The sequence below is a fragment of the Staurois parvus genome, unplaced genomic scaffold (assembly GCF_062004578.1).
Source record: "Staurois parvus isolate SC_StPar_1 unplaced genomic scaffold, SC_StPar_1.0 ptg001418l, whole genome shotgun sequence".
NCBI lineage: Eukaryota > Metazoa > Chordata > Amphibia > Anura > Ranidae > Staurois > Staurois parvus.
Window position 1 is genome coordinate 931347 of NW_028319214.1, and position 27095 is coordinate 958441.

Below are 27095 nucleotides of genomic sequence, written 5' to 3' on the forward strand. Positions count from 1 at the left end.
GGCTTGGGAACCATAACTGAGTTGTAACAAAAGCTGTGAGACCTTTCCTCTGCCACCACAGGTGCAATGACTTTTCAGGACAAAAGAGCACTGCTCTTTTTGTGGATCCAAAGACACTCATGAGCACATACTGCATGAAGAGAGGAAAAAATGGAAACTTCAGCTTGTAGCTTCTAAACACCATACAGCAGACCCAGTGTCAGTGACTTTGAGTCCAGCCGCGAAGGCCAACAAAGGCCCCCCACACCCCCAGACTTAAGGATCCAGTCTTTCCTACTGAACCGAGCTATAGGCTCTTGCTTAGAGTCTGAGGCTGGTTGCTTATGCAAGAAACTTGGATTCTGAAGAGGTCACTGGTTTCTGACCTATCACCTTTGCCTTCTTCATAAGGGATGAAGGCATCCAAAGATGGTCCAAACAAGCATTTGCCCTCAAAGGGCAGCTACCTAATTTGCTTCCTGCTGAGAGGTGACCATATGCTTCACACAAAGACCTGGTGAACTCTCACTGCAGCCATCGTAGTCTGCGGAGCTACTCCTACCAGAAGAAAAATGTTTTAAAGTGAACCTCTTACCTGTAGAGCCTTTAAAGACCAAGACATCATCCATCAGGACTGTCTGGGTCATGCATAAGCAGGAAATAACCAGGTCAACAGGAAAACCTGGGGAACTCAATTTTTTTGTAGAATTCCTCCTCCACGGGGGGGACCTGATGAGCAAAATGCTTCAGTAGTTAAAAATAAATAAAGGTATATATATATATATATATATATATATATATATATCGGCGCATCAGAGTGTTCGAAACAAAACTCCCTCAGCAGCAGAAAAAAACACCACCACCCCAACAGAGTAAGACATGTATCAGAACCAGTGCTTAAGCGAAGCGCTGGTTCTGATACATATGGTTAAAAACACCATCTCAGGGTGAGCCCAATCAGCATTGGAAAAGACTTGGAATTTTTTTGCTGCCATGAAACCAGCAACTTTAGGGGAAAAGGTTTACAGTAGCTGTAACATAATATTAGCGTGCACCACATCAGCCAGGAAACTCATAGTCTTTTGTGCTGGGAGAGCCCTGGATCCCGAGACCCCTCCTGGGAAGACTCGTCCACAGAGGATTCCTGATCCTCAACAGCTTCCCCCTCTTCCTAAGAAACGTGTCTCTCATCTTCGCTTAAAAGGGGAGGAGGGGAAGAAAAGCGCCCACATTTTGTTCCAGCTCTTCCAAGCCAGTGAGAAGCCCTGAGAGCTGATCCCAAAGCACAGATATGACTGCAGAAAATTCTACCCAAAAAGGAAGTAGAGGGATGCGCCCCTTAGACAGTGGAAATAGTAAATAAGGGCAGTGATACAGAGGTAATCTGACCTTTCGGGAGGCCATTACAGGGTGAACTTTGCAGGAGGTCCTCCACACCTGATAGAGGGATTTAGGAGCCCAATTCATCAACCTTCCCCCACCTCTCTGCCTACATGGGGCCATAGCTTTCTTAATGGGAAAAATACCTGTGAACCCTAGAGGAAAGTAGCCACGCAGCTGAGAGGAGTGTGAACCTAAGCCAGTGACACCTACAGGAGTTAGAAAAAAAATGCAATTTGCAAGTGTTAAAGTGATAGCATGTCTCACATTGAAAGCAGAAGTGATGTAACATTCTTTTGCTTCCGCTGTGTGATGAGACATCTAGTTAACTGGTGGGAATCCTCACTTTCATCATTCAATGCGTGCATTTCTAATAATACGGAGTTGTATCAAAGCTTACTGAGCTTCAAAGAGGGCACATTGTTGGTGCCGCTTAGCTGGTGCCTCTGTGAATGAAGTTGCCAATTTATTTGCCGAGTTGTTAGGTACAGTATGAATGGTTATGACGGAACGTTCAGTTGGCCATGTCAACCCCGCTTATGCTTTTCAAACAATGTTTTCCCAGAAACTGTTTATGCTGTCAAACGTTACAGCTGGTGTATCCACAAACAATAGGTATCATATTCATGGCAAAGTAGAGAGGTCGAATGTAGCACATATTAATCCAAAGGGGTGACATCAGAAATATTCAATACAGTTATACAATCAGAGTCAAACAAGCTTAAAGTGACTGGGCATGTCCTCCCAGATAACTCTGTACTCAATATCCTCCAGAAACGACTCCCACGATTGGATGACAATGAAAAACAAAAATAAGAGAAAAAAAAACACAACTAGTGCAATACTGTAAAAAACTCTTTAATTTTAAAAAAAGGCTGCCTTATATGTACTTACATGATAAAAAATATACTCAGGCTTTCATAATAGGCACAAAGGCTCATATTATATGACATATTTCCATTTGTAGAAGTGGACTGGCAAAGATAGGTAAAGATCCCTTCTAAACAAGCAGGAAGTCACTGCTGAACGCCGCAAACCAGCGTGCGTTCCACTCACCGGAAATACGTTTACGCGTTTCGCCCTTCTCCAGGGCGTTATCCAAGACCACTTCTACTAATTTTAAATGTATTTGCGCTGTGGAGTGTTTACAACTGGTACATAGGTAAGGCCATATTTACTAAATTAATCCACATGTGCAAACTAGGGGGGTCTGTTTTTTTCCCATGTAAAGCAATGAAGGTGAGTCAGTTGGGCAGCTCAATATCAATACTGCAAATTGGGTAACGGTAACCCGGGCCAGAATGGGCAATTTTAAAGTTTCCAAGGATATTCTAGGCGGGCTAAAGCCCCATAAGGAGGTGAGCAATTCACAAGCCATTTTTATTTTTACAGGCCAGTTGATCAGATATCACAGGTGTATGGAGCAAATCACTGTGTTTTCTGTTTGTTCTGCAAACTAAGGCCCTACTAAAACCAGTGCATTGTAAAATCATGTGTTTTAAAGTGTGTTACCAGAAATGCATGGCAACACATGTAACGCAGTAATTAATTTTGCAGTGCTCTTCATTTTGAATGCCACCCCAACACACTAATGCAGGGCATGTTTAACGTGCATGTGTTAAGGTAACGCACTGGTTTGCACAGGCGCTAAAGATACTGGCCATAGATTGGCGCAGAGTCTGGCCTGTTACTTTGGCAGTATTGTTGTTCATGATTCTATGCACAAGAGAATACCCAAGCATGCATACATCATTATTTAGAGCAAGGACTGCAGGGACAAATAGCCCAGAAAACCAAAGCGCTAGCCCAATAAAGTGCTGTTTGTCTGCTTTTAATACACTACCACAGACCATCAATTTTTAAAATTTAGGGCCCTCAATGCATCACGTAACCCAGCATTTAAACGCCAGCCACTACACTGCACTTTAAATCATTTATGTGTAAAAACTTTTCTATTACTGCCCCATGCCTATAGGCTGTTTTTGTAATGGAGCCTTTAATTAAAGTGGAGTTCCAGTTGAATAAAAAAAAATAAAAGTCAGCAGCTACAAAAAATATACAGACACTTACCTGTCCCTTGGTCCAGCGGTGTCCTCACCACGGCTGGTTTCACCAGCTGTCTTCTCTCCCCGGCGTCAGCATCTTTGGTGTGGGCACACGGCTGTGACAGCTTGCGGCTTCACAGCCGGGTGCCCACTGCGCATGTGTGAGTGGTTTTCTGGGACCTGTCACGTGTTCCAGAAGACTATGGGGAGGGAGGGGGAAGACAACTTCCACTTTCGATCACCTTAGGCGTTCGCACCAGAAGTGGGAGTGGGTACCTGTCAAATTCGGGTACCCACTACCCCCCCCCCCACTCCCCAAAGGTGCCAACCCTTAACAGGGAGCAGGGGACAAAACCTTAAAGCGGAACTTCCCCTTTTGGGTGGAGCTTCGCTTTAAAGTTTAAAATAGCCAGTTCATCTAGTAGTACACATCCTAGGTCTAAACTACTGTTCTGCTGAGAGTCCCATGACATTGTATTGAAAAAAAAAAAAAAAAAAATCACATTCCTGTTCTCTGGAGCACTTATGGTCGGGTGCAGGACTCACACTACCAGGACAAACTTTATGAACATCTGGAGGCTAAAAACCACAAGAACTTAGGCAGCAGGTGTACAGGAGGTTAGCACAGTGTAAAACTGGCCAATAAAATGTAAATTAGGTGTACATGTGAGACAAGCTAATATCAGCAAAGTAATAAATAAATAAATAAATAAAAAGTAGCTCTCATGGCGCTCTAGTTTTAGTACATGTTCTGAGCCTGCAGAGGCTTGCACTGGATAGACACTCTCCTGTTGTCACCATCCACAATGCAGGTGACCTGACCTCATATAATGGCTTCTGATGATAAGAACTTTCATAAAACCAAGGTATCACAGCTAAGAAACATGCAGTGCTTTTGAGATAAGGGTTAACTTTACTTTCTTGTCTGCCTCTCTCCCTTCAGCCTGTGTAATCTATTGCAGAGCACTTAGGGCTCGTTCACATATGCGTTTGTAAAGCCTCATGACTGTTGTTCAAGGCCTGCCATGAAAATTACAATGGGCACAACACAGTGTTGTAAATACAGGAGCAGTACCTTTGTGTTGTGTTAAAAATTAGGCAGCATGTCGCTTTCATGAGGCACGAGACTTTCAGCTGTCTCCATTAATTTCACTAAAATGTACTGGAGATTTTAGTTGACTAAAACTAAAATAATTCAGATGACCAAAATACGACTAAAACTAAAAAGGTATGTTAGTCAAAAGACTAAAACAAAATCGAATTCTGACATCAAAATTAACCCTGGTACAGAGCAACTATGTGCGAACACCATTTACTTCTGTGTGCAGGGAAAAGCATCAAGCCGTCCAGCAATACTGAGAGTGCCAGGCAGAGACATTCAGCATTATTATCAGTGGCAAAGCTTTTTGTGTCAGCAAAGTTGAGTTGGACCAAGCCAGGTGTCAAAGAGATCAATGTATATGGTACAAATCACTCTTGTAGAGAATTCACAAAAATGCCTGCTATCACACTACAACTTAACCACACCTCAAAGTAGATAATTTCCTCTACATCATTTCCCTGTTAGGCACTTCACAGTAGAAAAGAACCCTTCCATGGGCATTTATCAAGCATTTTTAGGCTTTTTAACCACTTGCCCTCCAGAGGATTTACCCCCCTTCCTGACCAGGCCGTTATTTGCAATACAGCACTATGTTACTTTAACTGACAATTGCGTGGTCATGCAATGCTATACATAAATGAAATCTATGACTTTTTTTCCCCACAAATAGAGAATTTTTTCGGTGGTATTTGATCACTTGTGTGATTCTATTTTTTGCACTATAAACAAAAAAAGACCGAAAATTAAAAAAAAACAAAAACCCCAAAACAATATTTTTGACATTTTGCTATAAAACACATCCAGTAAAAAAAATTAAAAAAATCTAATTTCTTAATAAATTTATACCAAAATGTATCCTGCTACGTCTTTCCTAAAAAAAAAATCCCAATATATGTAAATTAATCAGTTTATGTGAATGTTATAGCATCTGGCTATGGCGGTATATATACTGGAATTGTTATTTATTTATTATACTAATAATGGTGGCGATCAGTGACTTATAGGGGGACTGCGGCGGGCATTCTGACACTGGGGGGGAGACTAACTGCCACTGATATCCCTAGTGACACTAATACGGTGATCAATGATAATAAAAAGCACTGACACTGTACAAATGACACTGGGCAAGAAGGAGTTAACATCTGGGGCGATCAAAGCGTTAACAGTGTGCTGTTTTACATCATGTGCTGTGTGTGTTTTACTAGGGAACCATGCTGCTGTGTATTTGTCTGCTGTGCAGAAATACACAGCAGCATGTCTTTGCTGGCAAGTGAGAGATCTATGTTGTTTACACACAGGTCTCTCCCTTGTCAGTTTTTCTCGGCGATCACTGGGTGCCGGTGGGGAATCTCCGGCCAGGACCTGGTGATTGACGTTCGTAGCCGCCAATGTCGGCGTGGGTAGGCTGGTGCGTGCCACCTACCCACAAATGCAAATCATGTATATATACGTAATTTTGCACAGCCCTGCCGGCCACTCTGTAGCAGTAGTTCTACTATAGGGTAGTGGGCAAGTGGTTAAACGCTTCAAAAACACTACAAAAACACATCATAAATGCTATAAGTGGGTTGATGAGCATTGCTTCAATCCTCATAATCAACACACATGTGGACGAGCCCTTAGAGTGTTTGAAAAGAGCTTACAAGGACATGGCAACTACATTGCACATACTCAGTCAAAGAAATGGGCAGGACAAAGTCTTTTTGATATAGCATATACATGAGAAATATTTAGACTATGGGTGAGCTAACAAGCCGGTTAAGTCAGATGTATTAAAAGCCCTAGTTACAGACTGTACACAAAAGTAAGTGCAAGCTAGTATAACAGAGCCTAAAGGATTAGAATAGAACCGGTTGGAAAAACTACTAAAACAAGAAGCAAAAATGTCATGGGTCACCTCTAAAATATAAGAATGTGTCAAACACAGTAGTATCTTTCAACATAGGACACCTAGAGGGAATCTGAGGCACTGTAATGTAAAAACAACAGACCTAAACATGTGGAGGGAACGTTCCTTCAGGATAAAAAGAGAAAGAAAACCCCACAGACAAGGGTAAAGTCAAACCTTTTCATTTTGTTTTGGATAGAGCCTAAATCAAAGAATTGAACTGACCAACATTGCTGTGGACAGCATGACAAAAAAAAATCTTAATAGGTTGGCTGAGAAATAAAAGTCTGACAGAAATGTAAACTTCTCCAATTTTTAAACCTTTTAACTTTTGATACAGAGTAATGACTACAGCAAGTGCAGAGGATGCAGCTGCCTTTGGGCTCATGAGGTCAGGTGGACCGCTTTTAACCAGCTGTGTAGTCACATTGCATACTATACAAAACATGGCAGCATTTCCCCTTGCTCTGTATCCTATTCCTCAATTCTGCCATCTTCTAGACATCCATATACTTAAAAGGACTAAAAAGGGAAACATATTATTTAGTTTTATTAAACATTAATGACTTAAAGCGGAACTTCACTCTCTCAGTCAACATTGACTATTTTTAATCCTTATGTTGCTAGCATTAGTAAAGAGATAGGAAGAATATTATATTTACTTGTTTTAAACTTTTTTTTTTTTGGTTTACATTTTTTCAGTTACTTCATGGTTTCCATGCCTAGGCAAATGATATCATACATCCCAGGAGTCTTCAGGGGGGCTTTCTCAGCTAAGGCAGATGGATTGCAGATTACAGGAAGTAAATTCATCTGCCCTTACTTAAGATGGCCAGAGCCACAAATGCTAGAAGGGTGTTTTTCAACATGATTTCTCAGCAAAATAAAGCATGGAGACATAAATGGATGGGGGAGTTTGCTTTGAATATTAAAAATGAATTAAATAGTGTTTTTGGGGTGTGCTGCTCAGATGCAGTGTAGTTCCTCTTTAGGAACTGCATAAAAAACACTGTGGCTTCCCCGGCAAGAGAACAAAATAGCTAACCAGGGCAGGGGTTTCTCCATCAACACTGACTGTGTTGGTGGAAGAATTGAGCGATTTTCTTTCTTGCTACCGGTGGTGGCAAGAATGAAAATTGCTTGCATCAGCTATGGCTGAAAATCGCATCAGCTATGGGTGGCTTCTATGTTGGAATATTCCTGCTGACTTTGTATTCTTCGCTACTTATTTATCAGAGATAAGCCAGATAAGCGATTTTTTTCCTATGGGGAGATCCATCCAAATTCATAGTGCATTTGTACATCTGTAGAAGAATGAATCAGCTGAAGGTCAAACAAGAGTGTTAGAGGTCCACGTAAATGGCTTCCTTTTATTTAAAAGCAAGTCAAGGAAGGCTAGTGAAAAATGTAAACACCTCTTCTACGTGTATGTCATACAAAACGTCAGCTATTTTGTGGCATGAAAAATCTAACAGGTTGGTTGTACTAAAGTCATACATCAATCAGCCTGCCCATAGATGGTTCAAATCTAGGCCAGTTCCTGCTGAACGGGCTGAGATTCAAACCATCTATAGCCGGCATAAGTCAAGGTTTAGAATGAAGATAAAAAATATGGAGAGGTATTAACTACATACACAAAGTGTTGAAAGATTTTATTGGAAGTGTTCACATTGTGTATCGGTGTGAACCCATGCATGTGCTGTTTTAGGGGAGCTGTCTCAGTTCAGTTGCAAGAACAGTGCAAACTCAGCAGCTTTCAGATTTGTATATCTGCTGTTTTCATGGATATCACAAAGAAGGAAGAGGATTCCGCATTAAAACTCAATGTGATATAGAACACCTTAAAACTTTAAGTCCTCATGCACACTGGACGTTTTTACAGCTGCTGTTTTTGGCTTTTGACCTTTTTTTCTACAGCTAGTAACCCCCCCCCCCAGCAGGTTATTAAATGTGTCCATGCACACAGACTGTAATCAACGTATTCTTGGCAGGGACATTTTTTGGCTGGAAAAAACCCCCAGAACTAGTGGGTTTCTAGAGGAGTTTTTTTAGCTGTAAAAACACTCTAACGTGGTAAAAAGCTGCAAACTGGCGTTTTTGGACTTTTTTTTTACCCCAAAAAAATTTTTGGGCGGGAAGAAAAAAAAAAAAAAAACAGCTAAAAACCACAAAAGCGGCAAAACGCTAATGCAAAAATGCTCATGTTTTATTGTGACATTACACAGCTAACATTACCAGTGTTATCAAAACACCCAGTGTGCATGGAGCCTAAACCACACTGTTTATATCACAGTAATAAAATATGAATCCTGCTATCTAAATTGGCCTGAGCGTGCATGTACATATGCATGTGAGAAAGGGACCTTTGATTTTAAGCTTCTTGAAGACCAGGACTGATGTGAATGTGCCATATGTAAAGTGATGAATAAATTGTCTGTACTACATAAATACCTGTAATGAATAAATAAATAAATGAGCAAAAACAATAAGATTTTGAGCCTTTAGTGGAAGAAAAGCATTTACCCGCAGCTTTACATGTGTTCGCTTTCTCAGCCATTTTTCTCTTGGCTTTGATGGACTAAAAACAGAGACTTCTTTTCCAACCAGCTCCAAAACACTAGCAGTTTCATGCCTCATTACCTGAAAATATATAAATGATTAAAAGCCTATAGAGAGAGGGATATAATAAACAAGGCAGATTTCATGCATTTGCTTCTTGGTTGATTTATTAGTTTCTCAATTAAGCCCACAGACTAACTGATCTGCAATCAGCTTTAAAATGTTCAAAGTAATAAAACATCTGTATTGCTGTACAGCAAACACATTCAAAATGTTCATCTCCAAAGCTCATTTAGTAAAGCACTTTTAAAACTGGTAACTGTGGGACATCATATAAACTTTGTTTACAAGTGTTAATAAATTATGACAAAATGACATGCTTTAGAACACATAAAAGTGACCCTCTCATGTCCACTAAAGCGTATAAGCCAATATTACTGGTAAAAGGAAGGTACTTACTCTTATCTTTAAATCAATTCCTTTGCACCAGGGGAGGAACCTCTGGGTTACTGGTTGTGTACACTTGACTTTTTTAAATTCTGATTTTATTTATTTTTGTGTTTTTCAAAAGGTTTATGGTGATAACATTGGGGGTAAACACAAAAAGCAACTCCCCCCCCCCAAAAAAAAAAAAAAACCAGCACACAATATCCTAAAAACATTGATCATCAGAACATCACTGCTTTTGACCTCGATCATCAACAGGCTGAGCATTGTACATATAAAGTTGGCCATACAAGGATCAAAATTCAGCCAGTTCAGCAGAGACCAGCCGAATTTTAATCCATGTGCGGCTACTGTGGCTGTACTGAAGTTGATTTATCGATCAACTTCTATTCAACTGCCCTGGGGAAAGGGGGGGAGAGAGAATATAATAGCGCAGTGGGGAAAATTACCCCATCCACCTTGAATGTGAGGATGGGGGAATCGGTCCAGCCGACTGAAAGGAAGGAAAAAAACAAACTAAAATTTACTGTATGTATAGCGAGCTTAACATATATTGGAAACACCCATGTACATCAAACAAGACTGGGAGGGGCATAATACAATCAATGGGTCATAGGATTAAAAGACTGCAGAGGACATTCCCACATCCAGGAGTTACGTGGTATGATATAGTACCACTAGAGGGGAAGCAAGCATTCATTTTATTAGATTACCAAGTCATGGTTGTCTATCCAACAATAATACATTTCATTGCATTACTTTGGTGCTGTTATTATTTTCTTAGGAGGTAGGATTACTTGCATTTCTTCCAACCAATCACTAACCAAAGATGGAGCTTGTGCAACCCATTTTCTTAAAATGTGTTTTCCAGATAAAAATAGTGTACTTGTTACTGCCTCCACCATGCATTGATTAACAGAATCAGTATCAAATTATCACAATATACAAATAAAAGGGTTGCTTTCTAACAGCATAAGGAAAGTCTGGTTAATGTGCTGGACTATACCTTGCCAGTACTGCACCAATTTAGACAATTCCCAGAGTAGAGGCAGCAGGCCTCCCTGGTTTCTACCATCTTTCATACAACACTAGTCCTTCAGAAGCCTCACTGCATACAAAACGTAGCTGGTCTATGCAGCAAAAACAGTTGAGTAGGTCTATATGTCAGGAATAAAGACATTTTCGATAAATACTAAATCCCACTGGTCATCAGAAAGTGTACCCAAGTCTTTTTCAAATTTATGCTGAAGAGGATATTTTAAAAAGGTGTTTAAGTAAAATTTTGTATAAAAGTGGGCTATCAACCCTTTGATAGAGGTAGTTCGCACAATCTAACAGTACCATTGGGCAAGTGTGAAGACCTGTATTTGTGGGGATCGTCAAACTTGCAAATACAGATAACAAGATATTGTTATTGAGCTAGAACATTTAATTGAATTGTTGAAATGATTTAAGGGTATTCTTTAGAGTACATGTGTTCTACTGTTACAATAAGTGCCAAGACAAGGTTATCTAGCGAACTGAGATGTGATTAATAGTCGCAATTGTATCTTAATGATCATTCCAAATCAACTTCCTCGTGTGTGGCATATTGATAGAATGGGTTGTCGATTATAGATGGATTTCTTCCAATAGGAACAACCTATGTTCTAATAGGAAAATCTACAGTGCCAGTATCTCTTTTGAAGTATCTTTTACCCTTGTAGAGTATCTCATCAAAACTAAAATTTTAATTGCGGGGGGTGCCTAAATTAGATTTGTGTCTTGATGTAGACAAAAAATTTAATTGTTTATTTTTATCAATTTACAAAATGCAAAGTAAGCAAACAGAAGAGAAATCAAAATCAAATTAATATTTGGTGTGACTACCCTGGCTTCAAACCAGCATACTTTGTACACTTACACAAATTCAGGGAATTTGTAGGATTAGCCAGGTGTATAATTAACCAATTATACTAAGCAGGAGCTAATGATCATCAATTTCATATCTAGGTTTAAACACAGTAATTAACTGATACAGAAACAGCTTTGTAGAGGCTTAAAACTGGGTGAACAACATAACTCTGCTACTAAGGTGAGCTTGTGGAAGACAGTTTCATGTCACTGGTCATACACCATGGCAAGAGTGCAGCAACAAGACACAAGATACTGCATTAGCAACATCTCTCCCAGGCAAAGATTTCAAAGCAGACTGGGGTTTCCAGATTTGCTGTTCAAGTTCTTTTGAAGAAGCACAAAAACAGCAGGGTTGAGGACCGTAGATGTAGTGGTCGGCCAAGGAAACTTAGTGCAGCAGATGATGAAAGACACATCATGCTTGCTTACCTTCGACATCGGAAGATGTCCAACAGTTCCATAAGCACAAAAGTGGTGGAAAGAAGTGGGAACCAAGTGTGACGGGCACGGCGTCAGACCCCAGTCCTTTTCACCAACTTGTGACCAAAGAACTAGCCAATCTAAAACTGCGCTGCCACTTGCGTAACAATGCCATGCTCAGCTGCACCCTGCACAAAGATTTTCCAGCTCACTGGACCACAATCTATGTGCCCGCAGCCTGAGAGCGATTGTTACTGGGTCAGGTTAATTACGCAATTAACCCTTCACACTGCCACCACCACCTTTCTACAGAGAAGGAGGAAACTCACAAATCTTACCAGTAACACTATGATGTTTGAATAAGGGTCTGTATACACATTGTCACCGCAGGCAAATGTATACAGAGGTTTTAAAACACACAGTAGCACTCTTCAGAGACAGGGATTCTTAGTTTGCATTAAAGAGCTTTAGAAACAGTTCAACACTTTTCAGAAAATAGGATTTATTACTAAAAAGGTCAAAATGGTGCAATAAAAGTATTTACAGAAAAAGATGTAGCATATATATATGTATATATATATATATATATATATATATATATATATACAGAAAGCAATAACACAACAGAGAGATAAAGGAAGAAGTTTAAGAAGGTAGAATACTTGCAAAAGTCCTGGTTTAAGCAGCGTTCAAGTGTCCAAACAAAAGGGTGCCTTTTCTCCCAAAGCTGGTTCCTGATGTTAAAAGGGAGAGTCTCTTCATCTCCAGGCCTGACAGCCTGTTTTCTAGTCCCCCAGCAGGGGGTGTCTACTGAAGCCAAGGGCCAATCGCCTCATTTGGGGAGGGGGTTTAGGCGGAGACCCAGGCTGTGACCCAAATACCTCTCAAGTTTATACCATGGTTAATAACCTTCCATAGGTACATGTAGCATCCTATCCACTGGTAGGATAATATGCAGAATCATCTGCTGAACGTCCAGACACCAGATATGACATATCTGCCTGTGACGGTTAAAGAGATATCGCTTTCTGCTCTCGGGTAGATGTTATTTAGGGGTGTAAAGTATCAGGTGACTTGTATTAAAATGTCCTACCTGAATATATGCTTTGTTTTATTGTACTTTGTTCCTGTCGGGAGTTATGGATTTGTATGAAAAAGTGATTTCAGTGGAATGTACATTTTACTGCTACTACGGAATGCTTTTCATGTCCAGTGACTGATGGATTTATAGCTTTACAATCAGGCCAGAGCAAGAGTCTGACAGACCTCATGGAACCAGCTAATTGGGTTTACAACCATGAAGTGTATCCAGCTGTGCCCTGTGCACTCCTGATCTCAGCACACACACAGACCACATGCCATTCAACAAAAAGGGAGGGGGACTGATTTGGAGTGAGAATGACATAAGATGGTGGATCTTAGCAAAATGGTTGTCCGCATCCATATCTGTGCGCACAATTGCTACACCAAGTACACCCATCTACTGTCCAGAGAAGTATGGCCAGAAGTGGTCTTCGTGAAAGAATTGAGGCGAAAAAAAAGCCATACCTCTGACGTGGAAACAAGGCTAAGCGACTCAACTATGCACGTAAACATAGGAACCGAGGTGCAGAAAAATGGCAGCAGGTGCTCTGGACTGATGAGTCAACATTTGAAATATTTAGCTGTAGCAGGAGGAGGGTTGTTGGCCTAAGGGCTACAGAGCGGTACAATAATGTGCGTCTGCAGGCAACAGTGAAACATGGTGGAGGCTCCTTGAAAGTTTGGGGCTCTATTTCTGCATATGGAGTTGGCAATTTGGTCAGGATAAATGGTGTCCTCAATGCTGAGATATACAGGCAGATACTTATCCTTCATGCCATACCATTAGGAAGGCTTGTGATTGCCCCAAATGTAATCTGCATCAAGTCAATGACCCAAAACATACATCCAATGTCATTAAGAATTATCTTCAGCATAAAGAAAAAGGAGATCTGGAAGTGATGGCTTGGCCTCCACAGAGCCTTGATCTCAATAGCGAGTCTGTCTGGGAATCTGAGGTAGCCTACATCTCCAGAAGATCTATGGTTAGTTCTCCGAGATGTTTGGAGCAACTTACCTGCTGAGCTCCTTCAAAAACTATGTGCAAGTGTACCTACAAGAATTGGTGCCATTTTAAATGTAAACAGTGGTCACACCAAACATTGTGTTGATTTAGATTTCTCTTCTGTTCATTTACTTTAAATTTTGTAAATTATAAAAATAATTTATTACCATTTCTATTTCTGAAAGCATTCTTAATTTACATAATTTTTTCACACCCACCTAAAACTTTTACATAGTAGTTTATACACGGCTCAAAAAATTAAAGGAACACTTTTCAATCAGAGTATAGCATCAAGTCAATTAAACTCCTGGGATATTGATCTGGTCAATTAAGTAGCAGAGGTGGTTGTTAATCAGTTTCAGCTGGTTTGGTGTTCATGAAATGAACAACAGGTGCACTAGATGGGCAACAATGAGACGACCCCAAAAACAGGAATGACTGTTTTTCACCGGTTTTGCATTTGGCTAGGGTCAGTGTCACTACTGGTAGCATGAGGCAATACCTGGACCCTACAGAGGTTGCACAGACAGTCCAACTCCTCCAGGTTTGCACATCAATACGTGCCATTGCCAGAAGGTATGCTGTGTCTCCCAGCACAGTCTGAAGAGCATGGAAGAAATTCCAGGAGGCAGGCAGTTACTCTAGAAGAGCTGGACAGGGCCATAGAAGGTCCTTAACCAATCAGCAGGACCGGCATCTGCTCCTTTGTGCAAGGTGGAACAAGATGAGCACTGCCAGAGCCCTACAAAATGACCTCCAGCAGGCCATTGGTGTGAATGTCTCTGACCAAAAAATCAGAAGCAGACTTCATAAGCGTGGCCTGAGGGCCCGACGTCCTCTATTGGGCCCTGTGCTCACTACCCAGTACCACAGAGCTCAATTGGCATTTGCCATTGAACACCAGAATTGTCAGGTCTGCTACTGGCGCCCTGTGCTTTTCACAGATGAGCGCAGGTTCACTCTGAGTACATGTGACAGACGTGAAAGGGTCTGGAGAAGCCCTGGAGAACGTAATGTTGCCAGTAACATCGTTCAGCATGATTGTTTTGGTGATGGGTCAGTGATGGTCTGGGGAGGCATATCCATGTAGGGACGCACAGACCTCTACAAGCTAGACAATGGCACCCTGAGTGCCATTAGGTATTGGGATGAAATCCTTGGACCCATTGTCAGACCCTACGCTTGTGCAGTGGGTCCTGGGTTCCTCCTGGTGCAAGACAATGCCCGGCCTCATGTGGTGAGAGTACGCAGGCATTTGCTGGAGGATGAAGGAATTGATACAACTGAATGGCCCCCACGCTCGCCTGACCTAAATCCAATAGAACACCTCTGGGATATCTTGTTTTGGTCCATCTGACGCCGCCAGGTTGCACCTCAGACTGTCCAGGAGCTCAGTGATGCCCTGCTCCAGATCTGGAAGGAATACACCAGGACACCATCCGTCGTCTCATTAGGAGCATGCCCCGACGTTGTCAGACATGCACACAAGTACATGGGAGCCATACAAACTAAGTACCATTTTGAGTTGCTGCATTGAATTTTCAGCAAAATGGACTAGCCTGATGCATAATTTTTTCACTTTGATTTTCGGGGTGTCTTTGAATTCAGTCCTTTGTAGGTTGGCAATTTTAATTTCCATCAATGGGGCATCCTTACGTTCCTAACACATTACCCAGTCCATATCAGTATAGATATCCAGCATGATACTTTTTCCCATTGAGATTTGATTTGTTTTCAAAATGTTCCTGTAATTTTTTGAGCAATGTGTATATATATATATATATATATATATATCTTTTCCTCCCCCCAGAAAAGTAAAATTTTCACCCGTGCGAGGGTCCTGTTTGCTTGCATGGGAATGCACAGGTGTTCCATGCATACCTGTGCAGGCAGTCCTGTAAATGTCAATTTGGAAGCACCAGCTGCACAGAGACAGTCGCTGCTCCAAATTTGACAGACGTACAGGTGTGGGTGCGCAGTCCCAAATGCACACATTCTAGAGATTGTCAGGCTACACAGCAATAGGAAGAATATTTATGTATTTTTTTTGCTAAATAAGTAAATAACCATTTCTTGAAAAAAAGTAAACAGCAAATGTTTCTCTCACCTGTCTCAAGAGGAATGAAACAACATCTGTGGATTCCCAGTAACTGGCATGGAAAAGGTGAGGAAGGGCAACTGTGGGGAAAGCAGTAAGGGCATCCGGACAATAAAGGGCATAGTCAATTCTTTTGGTACCCCACCACTTTGCTGCAACTGAAAATGGAGAAGCATGTTATTTCTTCATTCTCATAACCGAAAATGCTGATGATGTAAAAAGGAGCAGGATGCTGTGGGCCTGTAAAATGTACTCATTTCAGTGAATGAAGCCATTCTGCTAGTTCAATCATGTGAATCTACTAGTGGAGAGTGTCAACACTCAAATATTAACACTAAAGGGCTAAACCTGAATAAATTAAAGTCCTCCCAAATTGAATTAACCCTTTCGGAGAAAAACCCTGTTTCTAGAACAATCTATTCAAGACTTCACCATTTGGAGATCTTAGGCAAAAGAGGTGCTTCCATCTGGCTTGGTTCACTTTGGCTAATGAGATCAGGTTTAGATGGGCTAAGGACCTAAATGCTTGCATCCAAGAAACATCGACCCAACCTCAGAATGGCTGCATTCCTTTATCTGCATCCCAGTTAGGTCAAATAAATGCAAATCTCATTTACCAAACATGCTTCGCATGCACCTGCATTTTCTCAATCCAAGTACCTTGTATAATATATGCAGAGATTTCCCTTGTAACACATGCACAGAGGATCCTTTATTATCCCATATTAACATGCATCTCCAGATGAACCACTAAAGATAACAGACTCAAAGTTCCAGAGGAAAGAGAAAACACAGTAGGGCATTTATGAAAACAGCAGGCAAGGAGTGCTGAGGTGTTACAGCAACCAGCTACAGTGTTGCTTTTGTTTTCTCATCTATCTTTAAAACAAATAAAATAATCAGTTGCCTGTGGACGTTTTCATATATGACCTCATCCATGTCTCAGGGAAAATGCTTTCATCAGAGAATTGTTAGAAAGAAATTATCACCAAAAAGGAAATGCTATTTTAACTGCCCAGGATCAAATTTTATTTTATTTTTTTACACTGTGCAACCATTGGTGTACAAGCATGTGGAGGGGTTACAATCTATCCCACTTTAGATGATTCTTTTCACTTCCAGCAACAAAAAAGGAAGGAATTAATAATCTCTCCAAAGTGAGGGAAAATATCACCTTTATTATGTCACTGGAACACACAGCCTCTTTATAGAGATTTCCCCATTTACAAAGTACCCCAATAGCAGTAATAACTATAAATCTTGGATTTCCCCTCATCTATCCTGATGGCAAAGCAGATGGGGGACTGTCCTAAATAGGGACACAGGCAGCACAAAAAAAACCTTATGAATATCAATCTGTCCCACATCAGTACTCCATATGCCTTTTCAACTGCTGTCACTGCAAATGTAGAAAATGTCCAGCAATCCCAAAATTATACTGAAGTTTTCTTGAATTTTCAAATGTCGCAAGGTTGGTGAACTGTAACTTGGCACTACACAATACATTGGTAAAAACGTCAATATGATTTTCAGAATGCCGGCTTATTTTTACATTTGAGCACTAAAAAACCTGACAAAAGTGATATGCATTCTGCACTCTATCCAATCTATTAAAATATAGCTGGAATTCGACTTTAGGGGCTCATTTAGACGTATGGTTGGGGACGTTAAAACCATGCGGTTGAGCCGCATTTTTATTGATCCCACTTTAAGCTGCACAGGCAGTGGATGGGGTGTTTACACAAAATATTGCTCCTCTCACATTCAAAGGGTATTAGCACTGCCAAACACAACCTATTCAAGGAAAGTGCCACAACTGCCCTGCAACCACTGCTATGCATGTGGCATTTAAGGGTTAAAATATGAGGTGGAGGAGGGGTCAGATCACCTCCTCACCGTCTGCAAGCACCTCTAAAAAGTGATCTGAATGCATATCCATTTCAGAGGCACAGCAGTTTAGGCGCAAGTCTAAACGTAACTTAAGTGTAGTGCTTTTGGTGAACTTTAACTTCTATGCATTCTGTGTAAAAAGAGTTCCTTGGTGAATCTCCAGTATAATACAATTCAAGAGTCATGGGTTGGATGAATTCAGCAACACGAAGAATATAGCTGTACTGAAATCTGAAAGATACAAAGAAATCTGGTGCCTCAATTTTAGCACCAGATAATCAGGAACATTTAACTGAAAATTTGTACTCTTTGGTGATTATTTCTAGAAGAAAAGAAAAAAACATACTGCTATGTTACTGATTTTTAATGAGAAAGAGGTTTTTCAGGCAAGGTAAATCAAAGATAAAAATATAAGAAAACATATGGAATTCTATATGATCTGTTGGTGCTTTATACATCCAGTGATAAGAATTTTGGACATCCTTATCTCAACTCTACAGAGCATATGTGTTATTCAAGTTTTAAATGGAACTTGCAAACATACTTGTATTTCTTCTGAAACCACGACTGAGCTCATCACAAAAAAAGTTGAATCGGCAAAGGAAATTGCCAAGATGCTGGCATTCATTTCCTAACCTGCACTAGAAATGGGAGCCATCATCCGATTGATTTTTCTATGCAACAGACCTTGGATTGGCTATAAATGAGCTCAGCTAAGCTAATACAATAATCTCATGTTGTAGATAATAAAGAACTTTATAAACTATCACACTAAGGGTATGCACACAATTGTGTGAGCATGCCTGAACACACCATAACCACATTACAGGGCACTTCTCAATTATCCCTGGAACTGCAATGTTTTGCCTAGTCTCAGATACAGGACGGCACCAACACTAAACCTGGATTTGCTAGTGATGCATTCTGTGAATATGTATAAACCTTGTGGCCCTAATGTTAAAAACAGGGATGTGTCCTGCAAAGTAGCTGTGGTGTATTTGCTGCGACAGTAAAAGCGACAGGGAAAACCCACCTCTGTATGTTCTGAATATATTTTATAGGGAAGAGTATATGGGGGAAAAAAAAAAAAGCAAAGCAGCGGTTTTCTTAAATGGTAAATAAAAGAAACAAAATCAGAAGAGAAAGATATCACATATGAAATGTAAGTGTAAGAAGTAAAAGTGTCACAGTTTTAATCTCCTTTATCACCAAAATACCATTCTCTGAATGAACCCTTGTACTGAATGATATAAGATGAATGTATTCTCAAGAGGGGTTAAATCATGCTAATGTGGCCGCTGCTAGGGTTATTAGGATGAAAGCCTCTTCCTAAATACCTTTGGAGATGTCCGCACCTTGGATGCCCGGGTTGATGAAGTGCTTCCAATCTCCCACCTCTAGCATTCCTCCTATGTGACTCTGCTCAGGGAACTGAATGTGTTTAATGGGGGAACTTGTTTTTGTGTGAGATTTGTAAGGGAGAGCAAGCTGTGATAGAAGACTTAGCTTTTTGGAATGGTTAAGATGATTGTTTGTTTCTAAAGGAACAAAGCAAACACACCAATTAACACCACAAAACATGCAAAATCACATCACAGTTATTTTGTCTTCCAGCAAAGTGCATATTTAATAATCAAACTTTATGTCTTTATTATACTGCTGCATGCCTGAGGCACTCTTTTCTGGGTTTGTGTTATCACTCACTGGAAGACAAAACTGAAAAAGACTACAGGCTGTAGAAAGTTTATTTCCCAGGAAAAAGTGCCAAAAGTGCTTGTGTCCCTAATAGATCCTTGCTGCTTCTGGTGTGACCAGCAGTGCCCAATCATAGTGGCGTCTTGGCAAAGAAAAGGTTCCCAGGCCTCACAGACTAATAAAAACATGAACGAACATTAAATGTCTGAAGTTGTAGCAGAAAACTTCCATACTTGGAATGTTAGATGCAATCTCTTGAACATATGGAACTTTATTCTGTCTTGCATAGCATTTCAACACAACAGTGGTGCAGATACACAGCATCACTCTTGTTCTGATAACAAGATCAAAAGAATGTTCAGTGGGCCTTGCCTCCAAAATTTAGCGACACTGGTCCCAGAAAACAAATTATTTTACAGGGTTACAAGTAACTTACCACATCACTATAATGATAAAGGGAAGCTGTCATCAAAGAGCTCTGCCACTGAATTTACCTCCTTTGTCAGTCTATGTAATTGCAAAGGGATCTCTGACTTTAACAGCAGACCCCAATGTAGTACAATTCAAGCATACATCCAATCAGAATTTTGTTTTCATATTTAGATCAAGTGAGGAAAGGTTAGTGTAAGGGAAGCTCATAACCCGTCAGGTTTTTACTGCTATGTGAGATCAGTTAGAGAGATACTCCTTTGTTGTGTCTCCTGGTGACAATGGTTTTGCCGGATAGATAGTGAAGGTAAATATATAACAGGGACACAGACAGTAATAAAAAGCTGACAGAAAATCCCTGTCTGGTGAAACTGCTGTCACTGAGATAGTGAGTGAGAGGGGATCTCTCTAACAGAGCTCCAGACCACAGTAAAAACTTGACAATACATCAAACCTCACCACACAGACTTGTTGATAACCCTTTGGTGGGGGTGGGTGTACCACTAAATGGCGGTGCCATCAAAGTCCAAAATAAGAAAATGCCTGCATGACAGCTATAGATCCTGATGAAAGGATTACTGAAGTCCCATATCAGCAAGAAAGCTACATCAGGATTTCAAGGACACGGTGGCCCTCTTTATCAAGATGAGAAGCAGAGACATCTGTGCTTGTCACCTAGAAAAAAAGATGGGCCACCATGCCCTCAAAACATTGGTGTATCTTTCTTGCTGATTTGGGACTTCAGAAAAGCTTTCATTAGGATCTGCAACTAGTGTGCTGCTGTTCCTTTCTTATATTAATAAAAACCTGCAAGGTGTCCTAATCCTTCTAAAAAAAAAAAAATTACACTTAAAGGAATCCAGTTTAAGTATCTCTGCTTGGCAATAGGAGTGATCTAGAAGATACAAGACATAATTAGGAATGACCCTTGAACCATGAAATTCTCCATCTTGACCATTTGCTTGTTCAATAGATATATTTATGCCACAAAAGTCAGAGGCAGCCAATACAAAGGCAGATTATAGGTAAAGAAGTTCTAAAAAGATATTTCTCTACAGATAATCTACACACTTGTATTCATTTTTTATTACAAGCAAATGCATTTTAAGTTTAAATATTATAGCCCCATAAAAGCACCATATTTAAATATAATCATTCAAGGCACAGATATATCATTAATCTACACAGAAAATGCTTTTGTCATCACATTTATTACCCGGTTAATTTGGTAAAAAGTAAAACCAGGATGAGCAACCGGAGGCAGTATGTTAGCTAGTTTACATAGGGCTCCATTTATCAAAGTGCTCTACATAAGAACTGTCTGCATTTTCCAACAGTACCTAAACATATAACATGCAATGGAAAAAGACAAATGGAGAATGAATGAGTGAATCCAGCTAGTTTTTCTAAAATCATAGAGACAATTCTTATGTAAGGGGCAGTGATAAACGAGGTCAAAATTGGACTGAACAGTCCACTAATAATAAGCCTTTAAAACAAGAACTTGGCTGTGTGTTAACTAAGCTAGAGAAAGTAGGCTGGAACAAAACTACTACAACTTAATATTGCTGATGCTCTAGTCAACAGTCCTACAAAAACAGCCCTATATACTTATATAGTTGAGCTGTGCTACCATATATCCCCTGTACTTGGGGAATTTTGATATAGAAGAAGGTATTGGGAAATCCATTTCTAAATTGGAAAACTCCTTTAAACAGAAATGAATAAATATGGAGGTTTTCTTTGCTGGTAGCTTCCCTTTAATTCCAAATTCTACCCACCAATAAAAGGCATGCAGTGTATTTGGAAGTGACAGACAGAGACACACACAAAAACAGGAAAAAGAAGGAATGTAGAAGTTCAACACGGCTCCTAGTTGGAACTGTATGCTGGATTGTATGCGCAATGGCAGTGCAGTTATGTTAGTGACTGTAAGTGAATTTCAAGGACTACAACAAGCTAAAACACGTTACACAAGGACCACATTAAACAGGGAACCAGAAGGTACAGAGACAACGTTTACATATATTTGCTTGTTAATGGAAATACAAAAATGTATACATATAGGTTTCAAACATCAACCAGAAAGGGACTAAGGAGAGCATACGATTTGCTAGTCTTCAAGACATGTTTAAAGCAAAGCCACCTGCTGTACAGTGCTATGGAACATGCTAGAACTTAATAAGTAGAAACTGGAATTTGTCTTAAAGAGGAAGCATGAAGCATTTAAGGAGCTGCCAAGCAGAAAACAGCACAGGTCACCATTTATAGACACCAGCCCAGACTGCTCTACCTCTGGAATAGTCGGTCAAGTCCCTGACTACAATAGGGGATCTGTCAGAATTTAAAGTGTTACTAAACCCATGACAGTAAAATCAGTCTGTATATGCAGTAAAGCATGCGTGTTATACTCACTGTGGAACCTAAGGGGTTAATTCTCTGCACTGTGTAAAAAGGATGTTTGATCCTGACTTCTCTGATCCTTCCTTTCTTCCAGAGCCCCCCCTCTTATCTCCTGATAAGACAAATCGTGTGGAGGGACTCTGCACATGCTCAGTTTGGTGTGTGTTTTTCTTGGAAGAGTGCATGCGATCAGCACAGGGCCAATCAGCACTGTCCACACAGATGTCAGGGGTTCTACATCCTCCTAGAGCAGAAAGAAAACTCCTCTTACAAGCTTTAACCAGTGCTTGGCTGGACACTGATGGAAGCCACAAGACTGCTCTAACTGCTGATGAGAAAAGGTATTTAGCAGTTTATATTTACTAAAATAATTGCATTTCCATGTTCTGTATACTGTGGGAGACCAGATATAGTGAGTGCAGGGTCCTGGGTTTAGTAACACTTTAATTTTGCATGTCATATAGCAGGGTTATATCCACTGTACTCATTTTAATTTCCCTTTCTCCTGATTCACCTCTACAAAGATACCATTGTATGCCTCTCTGCTTGTTTGACACGGCAAGGTAGTCTGACAATTTTTGCACCAAAGAACACTACATTTCTGAACAAGCAGGGCAGCAGTGTAGAAGTGACTATCCAAGAACTGATATTATAATATTTTAGCTTCCATATAGTAAGAGTACCTACTGAATGTTTTAAAACTTAATTATATTAAACCAGGTTGGTTGTCTTAATGCATCCACCTAAATTCAATTTTTACATGAAGGCTGTTACAATATCTGTGACCTATTGGGCTATGAGTGGCACTGTGTCCTTGATCAGACCTGTTAGGCAACGAGGCACTTACTGTTGGCTATGTTTGAAGCCGTGTAACTGTCAGCCATTCCAGAGACCTGACTTGCAATGCTGATTTCACTTGCTCTTCTGTACCCCCTGAAGTGGGGAGCTGTTATGGGGGAGGAAGGGGAGGCATTTTCCACGAAGACTGCACCATGAAACTGAACAACATCCGCTATGAAACCGAAAACAAAAAAGAAAAAGAAAAAGAAAACAGGAAAACAGGGAGAAAAACAAACAAAACAAAAAAATGTAAATTAAAAGTTAACACCCAAACAGGACAAGAAAACAAGAATGCATTAGGAGGGATGAAGATGCCACAGCTCAGATGTGTACACTTTCAAGCATTAAGAAACACAAAATAAGATGCATTTAATTGCAAAACCTATACAAAGACAAGCAAATGAAATATAACCCGGTGTATTTCATTCCAATAATAGGAAAAAAAGAGGGTAATGCAAAGGGGAAAAAAATTCACATCAGGTTTCACACGGGGCTACAGAGCATTGCTGTACAATGTAATGCAGACCCTATCCGTGACGAACATATTTTTATATACATATATATGTACATGATACAGATATAGACACACACACAGACTTGTCTTTGTACACATATATACATATATAAACCTATGTATATGGGGGAACGTCATTAGTAAAAAATAAAACGGCCAGGGAAAGGATAGGAATATTTGGGGGGGGGGGGTATAGCCCTGAAAACTGAAACTTAAAGCAGGGAGGAAAATACATCGGTTTCATAGGCTTCATGATTTAAAAAAAACAATTAAATCCCCAAAGACAGATACTGAAAACAGTGGACTGAAACAACACACACTGTAAAGATTGGTCACTTGAGTACCTAAATTAAAATCCTGAGAGCAGAATCGCAGACACAAAGAACATCAAATTAACAATATTTATACCTCAAAAAAAATCCAAAGCTATCTTTTATTTCCTCTGTGATATTTATTGTGCATTATACAGAACCAGGAATATATATATATTACAGGTACTTATATAGCGCCGTCAATTTACGCAGCACTTTACATATATATTGTACATTCACATCAGTCTCTAACCCTCAAGGGGCGTACAATCTAAGGTCCCTAACTTACATTCATACATACACATACTAGGGCCAATTTAGACAGGAGCCAATTAACCTACCAGCATGTCTTTAGAGTATGGGAGGAAACCAGAGTACCCGGTAGAAACCCACGCAGGCACAGGAAGAACTTGCAAACTCCAGGGCAGGAGGTGCCGTGGCTGATATTCAAACCAACGACCCTAGTACTGCCAGGCGGAAGTGCTAAACATTTAGCCACTGTGCTGCCCCGTTATGTTGAGCCTGTGTTGATCTATGCAGGGTATGGTGTAAATGAGCCCTTAAAGGAAGAACATTTCAGATGTCTCACTCTGTAAATGCTGTATAATAATATATATACACCATGACAACATTAATCTGTCCCCATACATATTGTCAGCACAAGTTTCCACTGACCAAAAAAAAAACCAAAAAAACATAATCAGTATGATGGAACCTGTGTGTGCCAAAATGACTGGGGTGCTTGCTCATGAGCAATCTATACCTTTAAAAAAAGGCAAATTGTGGCAGTAGAGCCCAGGTAGTATCTGCCAAAAAGTGTCCTCCCAAAATAACAAAAACCACAAACACTGTAAAGGATAGGACACTGGAAGGCAAACTGGCTTAGTGCCTGCCTAGTAAGTGTTTAAAGAGTCTTGACCGTATACTGGCTCGTACCGTAAATCCACATCAGGATATGACAGTTGTGCTCCCTGCACGTGTGCTCCAAGACATACATCCAAGTGTATGTCCCTAAGTCAAGAGCTAGCTCAATCAATGAAGAAAAGGTGTAACTACAGAAGCACTGGAAATCTGCTAAATGGATATCTTCCCAATATAGAGGAAAAAGGACATAAACAAGACCCACTCCTCAGCACTCAGCTGTGACAAATATAATCAATTCAATTTCATCCTAGACAATGGCTATCTGCGCTGAAAAAAACAGTAATACACCAAATACAGTAATTTAAGCTCATTTTCTTATAAACTGAAAGAAACAAGCACATATGTACAATTTTAAAATATGCCGAGTGTTCATTTGTAAACCCTGTGCTTAACTACTGTTTTCAAATTCAAGTGGCAGCAGACCACTCTGGTGGAGATATAGAACAGTTATATGTGGAATACTACTTCCAAGACTTCTAGAACTCTTTACAAATAATGTACAGATAATCCTTTTCCTCTTCTACAGTGCTTCCATGCACCAGATAACAAGAAAGATCAAACAGACATGCAAGTGACATTAATATCAATCTAAACATGTGATAGGGACACCACCTCCACATTGTGTAGAGGTCCATATATGATTAAATGAAATTTGACCAAAAATCAAAAATTATCCATATTGGTAATATCCAATATTTCTCAGCAATGTAAAAGGAGAATTACTCCAAAACCAGTTTTTTTCTTATCAAAAGTAAGTCTTTAAAGACTAAAATAAAAGCCAGCAAATGAAGGTCTCACATAAAAAGGTTGTCTCCTCAGCTGAGCAGACAGCATGTACCCTCAGTATGTGTAGCTCTAGCCAGTGAGTTTTGTCCAAGTGGACACCTTCAGGGGCTTTCACAGCACTGACACTGTATACATTATAAAGATCAAATACCTCCCTTGACCCCCCTGGTTGTGTGTACCGCCTCCTACACTGAAGGTTTCATCTGTATGGAGAGATCATATGAATGTCAACATGGTTTTTCATTTATATATTCCCGGTTCTGTATAATGCATAATAGAAACCACTGAGACTATAAAGAAAGGCTTTGGATTTTTTGGAGGTGTTAATTTGATGTTTGTAGAGCCTGTGATTCTGGTCTAAGTTTTTTTTTTTCTGACAGGTAATATTGGTCTTGGTTTAAATTTAGATTACTCAAATGCCAGCAAGCTCCGAATTTTATATGGGGACCTCGAGTTAGCATTTTTGCTTCTTATGAATGTTAAATCACTTGATGCAGCAGAAGGGACAAGACTTTTATGAAGGTCATACCTTACATTCCTCTGGGCAAACAACAGCTAACTATTCCTGTGCGGATAACATTTATATTCATTCATTTTCCTCATCAAAGCAACCGGATGCCATGCTCATGCCAATGCAAAATAAGGATTGGGGGAGGTTCACTTTTGATGTAAACTATACCAATCTGTCTTTTCTAGTTCCCTAACCTACTACTCCCCTAACCTAAACTAACCCAGAAAACCTCACCTAAACTTACCCATAAACCAGTTGTGGCTTCCTTTAGGCCTCGGTCACACCATGTGCAGAGATGTGTGTTTTTCTGCATGCATTCTGCAAGGGCCAAAAGAAAATTGTTCTCTATGTGCCCAGTTCACACAACACTGGTATCACATGCAGGTTTTCTCTGCTCAGGAATCTGCAACATGTATAAAACTCACTGAAACTGATGTTTCTGCAATTGAAATCTGTGCATTTTTTCCATGAGCTTTTCTGTGGATATGGTGTGAACGAGGCGTTAATGCTTACCATCGCTGAACTGAAATAATCAGTGCAGAACATGCTTGCAAAGTAAGCCCCCCCAGGCTTAATTTGGACTCTATGCTGAGATTGGTGCATGGCCCAATTCAAGTCTAGAGGGGATGGGGAACTCTGAAGGAGGTTTGTGCCTGGACGATGTAAATAGCTGAGGAGGCCATAGCTGTCATGCTGAGGTAGGAGAGCAGCAGCATAGGGGTTTTCTAGTTTAGTTTAAGTTAGGAGGCTGAAGAGGATAGAGTACTGTAGTCTTTTGTCCATTTACTTTCCCCATCTCAAGGTGTTTCAAGGAGAAGTAATACTGTTATCATACTGAAATGAATGCTATCTCAATATGCACTTGTTAGCTTGTGCTAGCTGATCATTCAGG

General features: G+C 40.2%; 1 protein-coding gene across 12 annotated transcripts in view; it reads right to left on the reverse strand.

The window, feature by feature from the left end:
- Window positions 1-27095, reverse strand: part of PITPNM2 (phosphatidylinositol transfer protein membrane associated 2) — a 450474-nt gene that overhangs the window by 17060 nt on the left and 406319 nt on the right. For 7 of the 12 annotated variants that reach the window (XM_089661994.1, XM_089661992.1, XM_089661991.1 and 4 more), the window contains 4 exons: window positions 23165-23329; window positions 19128-19328; window positions 15910-16058; window positions 8918-9034 (listed from right to left, as the gene is read on the reverse strand). In XM_089661994.1, the coding sequence (XP_089518120.1) occupies window positions 8918-9034; window positions 15910-16058; window positions 19128-19328; window positions 23165-23329 (632 nt within the window). The remainder of the gene's footprint in view (window positions 1-8917; window positions 9035-15909; window positions 16059-19127; window positions 19329-23164; window positions 23330-27095) is intronic. The other 5 variants (XM_089661998.1, XM_089661995.1, XM_089661999.1 and 2 more) reach the window with 2 other exon arrangements.